At 41.7% G+C, this 14,932-nt stretch overlaps 1 protein-coding gene across 1 annotated transcript in view; it reads left to right on the top strand.

Annotated features, from left to right (window-relative positions):
- The window catches only part of MRPS9 (mitochondrial ribosomal protein S9), a 69,357-nt gene extending 54,861 nt beyond the window's left edge, over nt 1–14,496 (top strand). Inside the window, exons 6-11 of the mRNA XM_079792436.1 lie at nt 1,861–1,946; nt 2,800–2,875; nt 5,240–5,402; nt 6,512–6,620; nt 12,368–12,537; nt 14,257–14,496. Of these exons, the coding sequence (XP_079648562.1) occupies nt 1,861–1,946; nt 2,800–2,875; nt 5,240–5,402; nt 6,512–6,620; nt 12,368–12,537; nt 14,257–14,348 (696 nt within the window). The 3' untranslated portion in view covers nt 14,349–14,496. The remainder of the gene's footprint in view (nt 1–1,860; nt 1,947–2,799; nt 2,876–5,239; nt 5,403–6,511; nt 6,621–12,367; nt 12,538–14,256) is intronic.
- Nucleotides 14,497–14,932: the final 436 nt, after the last annotated feature.

The following is a 14,932-nucleotide window of genomic DNA, read 5'->3' as shown; positions in this document are numbered from 1 at the left end:
TTCTCTCCTTCTTTCTTTCTTCCTTTTTTTTGCGGGAGGGGGGGCGTTAATTCTCACCTGAGGATATTTTTCCATTGATTTTTAGGGAGAGTGGAATAGAGGGAAAGACAGAGAGAAACACATCGATTGGTTGCCTCCTGTATGAGCCCCCACCAGGGCCCGGGCCGTGGAGGAACCTGCAACCAAGGTGCATGCCTCTGACCGGAATCGAACCCAGGACCCTTTGGTCTGCAGGCCAACGCTCTAACCACTGAGCAAACCAGCTAGGGTGAGAAGTTATATTTCTAACCATTCTTAGGCTTGGATGCTACTATTGGTCTGAGCTTTACAATTCCTGAACTAGTAGGTGTTTCACTTTGGAATACTCATGTCCACCGTTAGAATCTGTAGCTCAGCCCATGTCATAGCTTCAGACTGCTGCTTCTCTTCTTCTGCTGCTTTTCTTGTCTCTCATGAGCTGTCAGTTCTGCTAGTCCTGCTGAAAACAGAAAAGCGCTCTGCTGAGTCTCCCCAGCCATAAGAAATGAACTTTTACATCCTTATCATGGGAAGTCTCGGCCCACAGAGTTAGCCTCGGCTTTTCTCACCTATATTTGTGAAACTCAAAGGCTCTGTGTTTACATTCCTCTTTTTTTTTAATTCTTTATTGTTGAAAACGTTACATATGTCCCCTTTCCCCCCTACATTCTTTTTTCTTTTCTTTTCTTTTTTTTTTTTAACATTTTTGTCCCCCATGAGAGAAATGGACTCCTGAAAATAGGTTCCTGAATGAATAATAAAATGTAAGCAGTGGTAAATACAAAGACAGTGGCAAAGGGATACTTCTTTTTAGAACAAATTAGCAGCATTGTGATATAACATGGCAGTCTAATCACAGTTCATAAGAAATTGCCCCTCAAATTGGAAATGATTAGTTAAGACTGTCTGCGATCTGGGTGAGCATCTCTATCAGCAACAAGCTGTCTTCCGACATTCGCTAATGACCTTGGAAGATGTCATGAATAGCGAGGGGAAAAACGTCACTCATATCATGTCTAACTCATTCTTTGAAAATGCCTCTTTGTTCGTTAGGTATTAGTAAAGTAGGTTATGTGTAATTATAGATGAATACTCACATATTGGATATGAGTCCAAATAAGTTTGCTCAAACAAAAAAATTGGGAAACAATTGCATTATTTTGTTTGTTGTAAACTCATTTCCTGGAAAATGTATTTTGTTGATAAACCTGTATTGCCAAGTTCTAAAAAAATGGCAAGTTTTCCCCTATTTGTATTATAGTTTAACAAGTGCCATACATTTGCAGACTTTGTTGGAAAGTAAATTAATAAAAGAAAACAGATAATGAAAAATATAATAGAACACTATTTTTAAGATACAAACTATATAGTGAGGATTTAAATATTATATAAATATACATGAGATAAGCACTTCAGCTGTAAATGCCATAACTTACTGGTTAATTCTCTTAACTTTAAAGTACATACTGCTATATAAATTAAGATTTTTTTTTCTAAGGAAAATTTTTGTTCCTATTTGTGGGACTCTAAGGAAAATAGTTTGTAGTTTCGTTTTGTTTTTACCAATCTCACTGGAGTTGTGTCTTACAGTTACTTAAAAATTAGTTATTTAAAAATTAGTTAATATATGCATTATACTAAATTCTCATTGAAATTACTCTCCCATTCTTTAGTTTGAGTGAGAAATAGTATTCTTACAAAGCATTTTCAGTGTTACTTGCTATGCAGCTAGATTATTTGAGAAGGTCACTTTTGAAGTAAGGGGTGCTCAGGGAAAATGTAAAGTAAAAGTAATAATGTACCATCTCCCTTATTTTAGCATGTGTATTTTATTTGCCACAGGACACATATGGAAAGATACTCGATATAGAAAAACATAAAAATCAGTTGCAAGCCAAAGGTCTGTTTTCAGAAAAAAATAAAACCACGTAAGTTCTTTTCTTCTATTAAAATATATAAAAAATTTGAACTAACATGCCACTTATCATTGGTGTTTTTAAAGCATACCTTAAGCCTAAAAATTGGTTCAGTATTTCAGCATTAATTATTAAAGTTAGACGTCAAAATAATAGGTGATTTTTTTTTGTTTGAGAGGAAGTAAATATTAAGATTATATTTTTATGTTACTTTCCATATTTATATACTAAATGGTATTTAATAACTATATTTGAGTATGGCAGCCTCAGAATTTTTGTGTATATAGCTACACATTTAATTTTTACATGCTTTAAATTTTTTTTAGTATTTTAGGGCTTGTGCTTTCATTTAGCAAACAGTGTGATAAATTAGATCCATCATGCTGAGCAACCAGTTTTAAATTTCAGCCTGGTTATTGACATTCTTATGTAAAAGACACAAGTCTTTGAGCATCTCTTGTTGAGGCTGTAAATACCATGCCTGGCCCTTCATTTGGATGTGTTCCTACTTCAGCCCATTGGCAGATTCACGGTCACTCAAAGCATCTTCTGTGAAGTAAATTATGGAAAACAAGTGAACTTTTAATTTTTAAGAAATCTGATGGCTTTAATTATCAAATTAATTCCACAGAGGCATGTTAACTCTTCAAACAAAACATTTGCTAGATTGAGTATCTTTCCTAGAGTAGATTGAGGGAAGTGAAAAATTATATCTGAAAATTAGTTTACTTGGATGAAATTTGACGGCTATATAGTACAAAAATTTGTTTCCCAATCAAGAATTGCTACTACATGTGGGATCCTTTGTGGTATAACTCTAATTGCATGGTTAATTTAAAAGAGAATCTATGTGATATTTTAACAGAGACCTGATTGGCAGCAGATGGCTGATTAAGGAGGAACTAGAAGAAATGTTGGTGGAAAAACTGTCAGATCAAGATGTGAGTAATTACTCTGTAAAAAATCAATGGAAAAATATCCTCGGATGAGGTTTAACAAAAAAAAAGTGAGTAATTAATCATTTTAGTTTAAGGGGGCCTGTGCCCTAACAATGCAGACAGTATTGTATTTAGAATCCTAATAGTGATGTTCCTCAGAGGTAGTTGTTCCTAAGACCGTTTTCCTTTGATAACATATTTATAGTTGATTTCTGCCACGGGTCAGGACCTTGCCTGTGGTCAGGAAGGTGGCATGCCTGGTCTCCAGACCCTCCTTGTGTACGTGCCCTCATGCCCTCTGCTTGTCATTCTAGGGAAGCTTGGTCTGTTGATGCCAGTTTTGTCTCAGTAAAGCAGGCAGCTCATTTTATAAGCTCATGGTAAGTGTAAGGCATTATTACAGGTCAAGTAGAAAAGTAGGAAGCCCGTGGTGACCTTCATACAACTTCCTGCTTTTTGGCTTACCTACGTGCAGTATCTCGAGGCCACTGCTTTTCATTCTGGATCTGGAGAACCCCTGTGACAGAATCACTTGGAATGCTGCTTACAAAATGCAGCCCTCATATTCAGGCGTAGCTCGGGATTTCTAGGGGAGTCACCGGAATCAATATTTTAACAAGCTTCCAGGTGAATGCTTTTGACTCCTACTTTAGGTCTCAGATTGTTTACAAAATGTCCTAATATATGCCAGTATCATCAGAGGAAATTTGAGGATATTTTTACATATTTTTCTGTTCTAAATTTAGATTATTTTTGGAAGATTTCAGTGTAGATTAATTTCAAAATGGTTCCAAGAGTGTTTTTTCTTCCCTGGCAGTGGCTAACAGTGGTAGTGCCTTGCCACCAAGTAGGTTTTAAGTCATGTACTGACATTGCCCTTTTTCTCATTGAATATATTGGATAAATTAACAAATTGGCAAGTTGCTTAACCAAGGTGTCAGGCATTCGGTGAGTGAGTGGTAGGTCTGGAGTTAATTTCCAACATCCTGACTGCCACGTCGGTGTTGTTGAACTCGGATCTCACTGGAAAAATCTCCCTTTGCTTCTCCATGGAACACAGCACTTCATGGTTTCCCGTTTCTGGTTGCTTTGATTTTCATACTACAGGGTTGTGTTTTTCATTTTGAAAACATCGCAAAGACTTCATACAGGTGTGCATAGATGTGTATGTACGTGTGTCTTCTATCCTTTTGGGGAGTGGCTCTCAGCTGAAGTCTGGTATCAAGATGAAGGAGGCAGGAACAGTCAGTGACTTCCTAAACTTCTTAGTTCATGAGCACGACTATATCATCCCTGCAGTTACCCCTTGGTAGGTTCACCAGTAGTCACACTGTGTGCAGTGGAATTGAGAGAATCGCTGAGGACAAAGGCCCGGCCTGAGGATGGAGGGAAGGATGGAGCTTTATCAGGCCAGCATCACTGGTGGCTGAGTTCTTCACCCACTTGGAAAACGGCCTTCCTCACTGTGACGTCACAGGGGCGGTGATGGAAGCAGTCCTTCTGCTCTGAGCGCTGAGAGTCTTCCATATTCCCGGTTACCGATGGCAGACTTCCACACCGAAGGCAATGGTGGCAGACGAGTGTGCCGTTCAGGGTGGCAGAGACATCAATAAGGTTGTCAGCATTGGTTTCATACTGCACATGCCTGAGGCCTCCAGTGTTAGTTGTTTCCTTCTGCAAAAACACTTTAGAATGATTATTCTGACTTCTAATTTTAAGGGGTTAATACCAAGTTGTTTACTTTCTAATCACATGTTCAAGAACTATTAAAAAAAATGCACAGAGTAGCAAGGATAATTTATTTCAAGAGGTTGCCCTTTAAGTCAAGTATCTCTTGAATTTTTAAATAGCTTGATTGTTCGGTTTTAAAGGAAATCATAAACATTAAAGTAACACAGCTTGAACAGCTAAAGATATATTTGCCAAGTGTATTATGAAATATAATTTAAGAGTACATTTTCTCAAAATCAAACTCTTCCCATTTTACTACACATAACTTACTGGAAATTATTTATGAAGCTCCTCTAAATACGGTTCTAATAAGAAGTAGAAATTACTCTTGAAGATCATCTAAATATTTTTTTGAAAATGAATTTAAATCTCAATTTCACGTCATCAAAATATGGAGAAGTTGACTTCTTTGAATGACATATCTCTTTGTTTCTCAAAGAAATGAGTGAGCCCTGAAGATCCACGGGCAAGTGCTGCGTCTGCACGCTGCGTTAAAAGCAGCGTGAAGGCGCACAAGTGTCATCCTGTCAAAGCCATCATGAAAGCAACACTGGAAAGATCGAGTCTATCAAAATAGAAAAAATTTAGCAAATGCAATTACACTTGCATCTTCTAATGAGTTTTCATTGTGTGCAGTACGCGCAGTTCGTGCAGCTGATGGAAAGGTTACTGCAGTGCGGTGCTGCCGCAGAGGACTTTGTGCAGCGCTTCCGCAGGAGTGTCACTGTGCAATCTAAGAAGCAGCCGATCGAGCCCGTGCAGCATGACGCGCAGGGCATGGCCTTCAGCACCAGCGAAGGTAATGGCATTCCACGGAGAGAAGTGAGCTCCGTGACCACCATGAAACTGCAGTGATTTTTACTTGCTATTGCTCTCTGGGATTCATTCGATTGGTTTGTTTGTTTATTTTTCCTATTGCTACCTTGGAATTCCTCATTTTTAAGATTCTATTGAAGTTTTAAAAAGCAAGACCTTAAAATGTCCTAAGAAAAAATGTGGACACATTCCTACACAATCGTATTAACCCTTTTTATTTTCACATATTTATGTTAAATCTTTTTATTTTTACACTTTCAACTGGTAGAAACACTAAAACATTTATAATAAAGGTTTCTTATATAAAATGAAAGTGCCCATGAATCTGCATATCAGAAGCTAAAACTATGAGACGGGAGAACTTTAGGCCCTCACTCACCTTCTCCTTGTAGGTGTGCAGACATTTGACATGGTGTAACTTTTAAAAATTAATGTACTAGCCTGGCTGGTATGGCTCAGTGGTTGATCATCGATCTATGAACCAAGAGGTCACAGGTCGATTTCTGGTCAGGGCAGAAATTTCATGACCAGGTTGCCAGCTCAATTCCTAGTGGGGTGTGCAGGAGGCAGCCAGTCAGTGATTCTCTCTCAGTATTGATGTTTTTCTATCTCCCTCTCCCTTCCTCTCTGAAATCAATAAAAATATATATTTTTTTTAAATTAATGTATTAAATAATATACCTGCAACTCTTACAAATTTAACATCTTGCCTTGTCATTACTTTCATTTCTATCAATTATATTTTATACTTTTCAAATATTTGAAAAATTATATGATTAAATATATTCTTATTGAATATAAAAGAACACTGTAAATGGTTGACTTTTTAAAGTAACATAAATAAATATGAATTACTTTGTTTCTTGTGAAAACTAACTTAAAATCATTGTAGTGTTTTTCAAATGGAATTGAATAACAAAATTACCTCATAATAAGCTCTATTACATTGATTATGGCATAGTTTACCTATTTTTGGTTGACTTGTATAGTAGTCTTAGAGTTTCCTGTGTAGAGCTATATATTGTTATTTGGAAGAAAAAAATTTTAATGTGATTGCAGATTTTTACTATTAGAAATTTTATATTTTTAAAGGTAAAAGAAAGAGTGCAAAAGCAGAGGCAGTTGTTTATGAACATGGAAATGGAAGAATAAAAATTAATGGCATCGATTACCTGCTTTACTTCCCTGTGATACAGGACAGGTTAGTGTCTGGTTTTGCTTTTGCTTTTTGTTTTTAAAGAAAATATATTTCATCATGATCAATTCATTAAGGCTTTTGATTTTCTGATTGCATTTGTCTTTGCTAATGATTTTTTTTTTTTACTAATATAATTTATCAGACTAGCTAGAGGGACGCTATCACTTTTTTGTCATATTTTCCCACAGATATCTCTTACGTTCTGAAATGCAGAATGTGCCAAAATGTAAGAAAAGTAGATTTCCACTTTCTGTTTCCCTTGTTTAGGGGTGGGCATAAACAAAACCAAACAACAATGATAAGCAGCCATGGCCATCATGCATATTAGAAAAAGTCTGCTCTGTCACTTCAGATTTTTTCCTATTCAGAGGAAATAAATTATATGTACACAAGAGGCCCGGTGCACGAAATTCATGCATGGGTAAGGTCCCTAGGCCTGGCCAGCGACCAGGGCTGATCGGGGTCTTCTGGCTGCCAGCTGGGGCCTCCCTTCCTCGACTGCCAGCTGCTGGCCAGGGCCTTCCTTCATTCTGCACCGCCCCCTGGTGGTCAGTGCACGTCATAGTTAGCGATTGGTCTCCTGGTTGAACTCCCGTGAGGACAATTTGCATATTAAGCTTTTATCTATATACTAGAAGCCCGATGCACAAAGATTCGTGCTAGAATGGGCCTTCCTTTCCCTGGCTGCCGGCACCACCTTTCCACTCTGGCCCAGCCCCAGAGCCACCTCTTTCTGCTCTGGCCCGCCTTCCCATGCTGCCCAGAGGCCCTGAGAGACCAGGGGTGGGGCGGAATGCCTGCGTCATCACCATGGCAACGATGCAAGCCTCTCACCCGCCCCCCGTCGCTCAGTGCCTGTGTATGCAAATTAACCACCATTTTGTTTGGTTAATTTGCATATCACTCCTGATTGGCTGGTGGGCATAGCGGAGGTACGGTCAATTTACATCTTTGTCTATTATTAGGTAAGACTAGAGGCCCTGTGCATGAAATTCGTGCATGGGGGGGTGCTTCCCTCAGCCAGGCCTGCACCCTCTCCAATCTGGGACCTTCAGGGGATGTCCAACTGCTGGTTTAGACCTGATCCCACAGGGCCTAAACTGGCAGTTGGACATCCCTCTCACAATATGGGACCACTGGCTCCTAACCGCTCGCCTGCCTGCCTGCCTGATTACCCCTAACTGCCTCTGAATGCCTGCCTGATCGCCCCCAACTGCCCTCCCCTGCCGGCCTGATCTCACCCCTAAGTGCTTGCTCCCCTGCTGGCCTGATCGCCCCTAACCGCCTCTGCCTCGGCACCTGCCACTGTGGCTTTGTGCAGAAGGAAGTCGGACGTCTGGAAGATGTCCCGTTGACATGGTCTAATTAGCATATTACCCTTTTATTGTAGTATAGATATAAAAGCCAAGTGACCAGAACAACCGGTTACTTTGATGCACACTGCGACCCCGATCGGGGGAAGGGCCGGCCAGCCAACTTTCTGCGTCCCTCCCCCTGGCCGACGTGGCCCTGATCGGCCCCAATCAGGGCGGGCCGGCCGGACCCTACCCATGCACGAATTCATGCATCGGGCCTCTAGTATATATAGATTGAGCAACCACTTCCACCTTAAATAAGAGCCCATGAGGGCTTGGCCGCACCCCAGTGCTAAATATGACAGTTCTCTTTCCGAGCTTTGTATCCCATGGGAAACAGGCACGAATCACATGAATCATTAGTGGGTGTTACAGTTCAGAGCCTCCACATGTGCTCCTCTATGGTCTCTGAGTCTCCTGCAAAGGCCTGTTCTTGAGACCGTTACTGTCTTTCCAGTATTGACTGTCATTATCCACAAGGAACAGAGCTCTGCATGATTGCTCCTCCTTTCCTAATCCTCCTCCCGCTTCTTGAATGGGGAGAGGTTTTAAGGTCAGTGCAGTAGGGAAAGGGACCTGCTGATGCAGTGTAAGCTCCTGGGCAGAGTAATTTCTTCAGGAAATGTGTGTTTATCTGTGTGTGTTTGTGTCTGCTCTGACTCCATTTAATGTGAATTAAACTAATTCTGCCATCATCCTCGCAGGGGAACAGATGAGAAAGTTCTTATTTCCCTCATGAAAAGCAAGAGAGACCCATCACTTTAGCACTGGGGACTGCTAGGGGGGATAACATTTGACCTATATTTGCCTGTTCATTGATTTTCAGATATAACTGATGATTTAACACAAAATCTCCATTTTGGCTTGATCTCACAATTAAAATATATTCTCAGAACTTATTCATTTAGAATTCAGCAGACATTTAATAAGGATTGTATGAGTCGAGGCTTGTTCTGGATAGTGTGAAGATATTACAGCCATGTAAGATCTGATTTCTGTCATTAGGAAACTCTGTTAGTCATGGTGGGAATGGGTGGCTAAACCACCTCATCTGTAAGTAGCTGGAGGGCTCCCGGCGGCCACACTAGCATGGACTGCCTCTCCTCCTGATGGAGCAGCCCCGGAGCTTGCAGGTCAGCAGTGAGGCGCTGGCCGGGCAGGACCACTGAACCGGAGGAGGGTGATCTTGATGCTTCCCAGCTGCGGGACCTTAGCCAAGGTGGTGATCACTAAGATAATGCTGAAGTTGATTGAACTGCTTGCTTTCCAGGGCCTTTCTTTAGGCTGCCTTTACACAAACAGCAGCAGATCACTGGGAAGGTTGACCCTGCTGCCTTCCCAGCAGCCTCAGGAATTTTTTATTCTTTCATCCACTTACACAAACACTGTTTATTACAGTGCGCCTGGCATTGTGGACTACAAAGATCAATAACCTTTCTGATTTGGAAAGGCCTTTGCTCTGTCATCAACCAGTAAAGCAGCTCTAAGTGATCATCACTGTACTGAAGGAGTGCGTTCCTCACAGGACATGGGCCATGTAGACGAGGAGATACGCTTAGGGCTCAGGCAGTTATCCTCCTACATAACAAAAGGCTAATATGCAAATTGTCCACTCGACCAGGAGTTCGACCAGGGGGTGTGGTCAGCTGGCCAACTGCCCGTGGCCCCTCCCCCGGCCTGCCCAGCCCAATCAGCCCCAATCGGAGAGGCCCACCGGACCCCACCTGTGCACAAATTTGTGCACCTGGCCTTTAGGAGAAAAATAAGAGACTATGCAATTATATGTATATTAAGCTACATGATAATAGAATTGATGTCCTAGAAGTAGTGTTCAGAGAAGATAGAAATGAGAAAGTTGTGGGATTTTGTTTGTTTTTTCAAAATAACTTGTATTATATAACAAGGAACAGTAAATTTGATTCTTTTAACTCAGGATTTCATCTGGGATTCCTGAGGAGAGAGGTGAATTATAAAATATTTTCAAGTCATGTACCAGTTTGTAGTCAGATTAATTTAAATCAATAGCTATATAGTTACTTTTTATTATTACCCTTTGGGTATTTTTTCATCTACTTATAAATTTAAGATTGTACCTCAGTGTATACCAATTTCTCAACTATCTAGATTCTCTTTAATGGTTCTTTCTTACCTGGACTACTCTAGTGATGCATCTCGAGTAAATGGTAGTATTTCTTCCTGAATTTTAGTCTTAAGTTTCTTTAATAAGCAAGTGTTGGGGGATCTTGAAATTTTAGAAATTAGGACAGGAAAATGTTTAAACTCCCAAACGAGTGGATGATCAGAGCTTGTCTTTGTAGCATCACGGGTGCCAGGACCTCACTTGGCTGTGATGCATGCAGGTTCTCCAGTGGCGTGTGCATACGACAGTCCACAGATTTTATCTCGGCCTCATTCCTGCTGGAAAAAATGAAATGATGGAATTAGGTTATCAGTCTCTAAATTCTCTTCAGTTATTATCATAACATGGCTATTACTTATAATGAAAGGGTAATATGCTAATTAGGGCAGACATCCATCTGGATGTCCATCCAGACAAAGCCACAGTGGCTGCGAGGCCCCGGCTCAGGCAGCCATGGGCTCAGGCAGCTGCCGCGGCCAGCAGTGGCAGCAACAGCAGGGTGATGGGGGCGGCACCTTCCCCTGATCAGCCCGGTCACCTCCCGCAGAGGGAGGCCAGACTTCGGCTTAGGCCCACTCCCAAGCCATCAGTAGGACATCCCTTGAGGGCTCCCAGACTGTGAGAGGGGGCAGGCCGGGCTCAGGGACACCCCACCCCCACCCCCGTGCACGAATTTTCATGCACCAGGCCTCTAGTTACTTATAACGACAATTTCCACAACATTCCTATTTTTTATTTGGCTGTTTATTTGTTCAAAAGAGCAATATAGATTTATGTTTCTCCCTATTGAAACAATATTGTCATAAGTTCCAGTGAACTATGCCCTGGAAGGTCCCTTCCGATACATCTTCCTGCATGTGATTGTTTTGGTAATGTCAGTCAAGGAGTGACACTTGAATGTTCTGCCTGTATTCATCTTTCAGCTTCACTGTGTTGTAATAAGCTGTATTCTGGGTCTAGAAAGCTACTGTGTCAGTCAAAGCAAGCAAAATGCAATATAAATCAACTTTTCTAAATAAAAATTCAGCAGAGATATTAAGGTAAAATTGCAAAATCTAAGTACTTGACAAAGGTGGTAGTGAACATTGCACCTGGCACATAAATGGTGCTCAGCAAATACTTGCTCAGTTGAGCAAGAGAAGGTCCAGGCCCATGTTCTGTCTGTGCTCCTTTCTCTAATCCTGTGGTGCCTGCCTGGGACCACGTGGACACTCGCTGTTGAGGGACGCAGGCCTGGCTGGGGTTGTGCAGTCACCTGCAATCAGGCAAGGAGCAGGACCCTGCAGCTTAGAGAACTGTTAATAGCAATATGTGTTTCATTGTGGGGTGTGGGGAGTTGAATGTGGCTTTAGTAACTTTAAAAACTGTCAGGATGTGCATTGTATGTGCATTATACAAATGTAGCATACTTTATTTAGTGAGTCGAGTAGCACTGGAAACTGCATGGGAAAGCCCATCAATCAATATTGTATCTGATCCTTGACTCCAGCGAGTTAGATTCATTTGATTAATGGAGTTTTCCAACTTTAAGACTTCTTTAGAGGTTATTTCCAAGCCTCACAAAGGCCTTATGAAGATAAAAGTAATCAAAAGTCAGATAGTATATTGCTATATCCAAGAAAAAGAGAAATAAACCTTGCTCTCAGCAAAACATTCTAAATATCAGAAATATCCGTGGTCCTGGCCTATGTGGCTCAGTTATTTGGAGTGTTGTCCTGTGCCCCGAAAGGTTGCAGGTTCAACTCCCAGTCAGATAACCAATTGATGTTTCTCTCTTACATCAGTGTTTCTCTCTCTCACCCTCTCTACCTTCCTCTCTAAACATCTCCTTGGGTGAGGATTTAAAAAAAAGAAAATCCCTGGTTGGTGTGGCTCAATTGGTTGGGTATTGTCCCATGCACCAAAAGGTTGTTGGTTCAATTCCTGGTCAGGGCATGTGCCTGGGTTGCAGGCTTAATCCCCAGGAGGGAGTATGCCCGAGGCAGCTAATCAATGTTTCTCTCTCATCAATGTTTCTCTTTCTCCCCTCCCCCTTCCTGTCTCTCTAAAAATCAATAAAAATATTTTTTAAAAAGAAATATTAGTGTTTCTTCACAATGGATTAATTAAAAAGTATGAAAAATATAGTAATGGATTCATCCAGAAGTGTGAACACTTAGGGCACAATTTGGCTTTTGTAAATGGTCAGAATGTGAACCGTTTATGAAGTCATGTGCTGTAGTGAACTTAACCGCATTCCTGGTGCTGTGCTTCAGAGAACAGCTGATGTTCCCTTTTCACTTCCTGGACCGACTGGGAAAGCACGATGTGACCTGCACCGTCTCCGGGGGCGGCAGGTCGGCGCAGGCTGGAGCCATCCGCTTGGCAGTGGCCAGAGCTTTGTGCAGTTTTGTCACCGAGGAAGAGGTCGAGTGGATGAGACAAGGTATGCGTTGCTGTGGGAGGGAAGTGTTTGTTTTATTCTTGTGCTACTTACCTGAACTCAGTGAGAAAACAGTTCACTGTGCAGTATTGCAATTTGCTGCCTTCTCTTTTCATGCTTCAGAACCTATAGCATTGTTATTCAGTTTTGATTTCTACAAAATGAACTTGAATTAGAAAAAGAAAAGGGAGGCATTGCTAGCATCAGAGGAAATTTATTTGGATCTCAAGGCATAACCATTTTATCAAGTGCTGCTCAATTGTATTTAGTAGATGGATTGGTTGTTTTTGTTTTATCATGGAAAGTTATAATAATTATTTCATTTAATGGTGAAGCCCTTAAGGTAGGTATTTCTTTCCAAAATTATTGGAGATTTCCATTTTTCCATGGTGATGTTAGTTCGAATTTCATGTTGTCTCGCTTCATGTAACCCCATGACATGGTCGTGGAAACAAGTGTGAGAATGAATATGCGCTAGACTTGTTCGTTAGGGCACTGCTTCGGCATTTATAATAAATCAGGGCGGTTCTGGCTGGAGATTTTCTTTACACGGTTAGTGAAGAAACGACAGTGCTGCGGGTGCTGCGGCTCCTCACTCGCCGCCCTCCCCAGTCCTTGGCTCCCCAGTCTCTCCCCTCCCTCAGCCCCTGGCTCCCGGAGCTGAGCTACAGACAGGTGCCCCCTGTGGCTGAGCCTCGTTAAATGTGTCAACCTCTTCACAATCCATTTGTTCATAAACAGTTCACCATTTTGTGACATTCCTATCTGGTCATTAAAATCATTTTATAGGGTCTTAACAATTCTGCCAGTTTGAGTTACTGTGCATATCGAAAAGTAATAAAGCATTATCACTTATAATTTCAAGTAGAATTTAGACAGGTCTTGTCTGCATTTTGTTCAAAATATTTTTTATTCCATGCCATTTAAGTACAAGTAAAGTGCAAAAGCTATGGGTACATGATAAGCACTTGAAGTTTTCCTTTGCTGGATGGTCGTGACAAGACCCCTCATGAAATACTTACACACGTACTAGTGTTAGAAGAGTTTAAAAAAAACAGTGAAACACTGTGGTCCGTTTACATATTTATAAAAGCTTTCTTATTGCCGGAAGTTTTGAAATCTGTGGTCTTTGCTGATATGCTGACTGCATCCATGCCGGGTCTTCGTTGCCCATGCACTATGAGCAACTCCGTAATTGTGGAGGAAGCATAATTGCTCCCGGAGACTGACCAGGAGCGTGGGAGCCTCTAATTTACACTGACTGTTCTTCTGGGATAAACTGCTTATGTTGAGAATGCAATCCTAAAACTCACTACTTAGATTCTGAAACAAAATACCAGGGATATTATGATCGCATAAATTAGATTAAGATTTTTTTTCTAAAACATGTTCAGTGAATCATATTGTAAGTATGTGTATGTTCATGATACCAGTAATATATGGTGTCCATATACCTCCTACTTCCCTGTGTGTTTCTTCTCCGCCTCTGTGTTCATTAAACTCGCTCGCATCTGGAATGATGGGTGTGCAGGAGTTCCACTGCCGGGAATAGCAACCTCCCACACAAGAGCAGCTTTCCTTAAGTTAAACAGGTTTGAAAACCTGAAAGTAATCAGTCCTCACGCGATAAGGAAAGCAGACTGAGTCATGTCGCTGGTGTTTGGGAAAATATCCTGAGAGTGCGTTTCCCAGGGTTTGTCACAGCTTCTCTCTGTGCTGCAGCTGGACTGCTCACGTCTGACCCGCGCGTCCGAGAACGGAAGAAGCCGGGCCAGGAGGGAGCCCGCAGGAAGTTTACCTGGAAGAAGCGCTGAGTGTCGCCGGGAAAGGAGGGGGAACGCGCACCTGCCGGTGGCCAGCACACATCAAGTGCCGGCCAGTGGGAAGGCCACAGCCAGACACTGGGTTGTGAGCGCTTATTTTCAAATGCTACTTTGCAAAGGTTACCTTTTAAAAATCACTTTTAAAAATGTTAGCTTCAGTCTGCTGCTTTGTTTTTTTAGGCTTTTTCAGAAGGTAGTTTTAGAAGTGTAAATTCATAGCATCTCGGCATTCTCGACCTGAGGGGAACATTGAGCAAATCCCCATCAAGTCACCTCGTTCTGTGGACAAGAAAGCCCAGCCCCGCTTAAGGTTAAGCCCATTGTATTTCTGGTGGGACTGGGCTTGAACTCGCCTCTCCTGACTCTTGTTTGCCCGCGTGGCAGTGGGCCAGCAGTTTCCACACTGAGGGGCGAGCTTGTTCAGGAGCAGAGGGAAGCTGAGGGAGAGGCCGAGCTGCCCGGAAGCTGTTGAAGGCAGCAAGCCAGTTTCCCCACCCCTCGGCCCCTGGCAGTACCATCCTCCTCTCTGCGTCTTTTTTTTTTTTAATACAGTCTACATATAATTGATCCATGCA

This window comes from Cnephaeus nilssonii (genome assembly GCF_951640355.1).
Source record: "Cnephaeus nilssonii genome assembly, chromosome: 15".
Lineage (NCBI taxonomy): Eukaryota > Metazoa > Chordata > Mammalia > Chiroptera > Vespertilionidae > Cnephaeus > Cnephaeus nilssonii.
The sequence above is the reverse complement of the archived record's forward strand: the minus strand, read 5'-3'. Positions and strand labels throughout refer to the sequence as shown.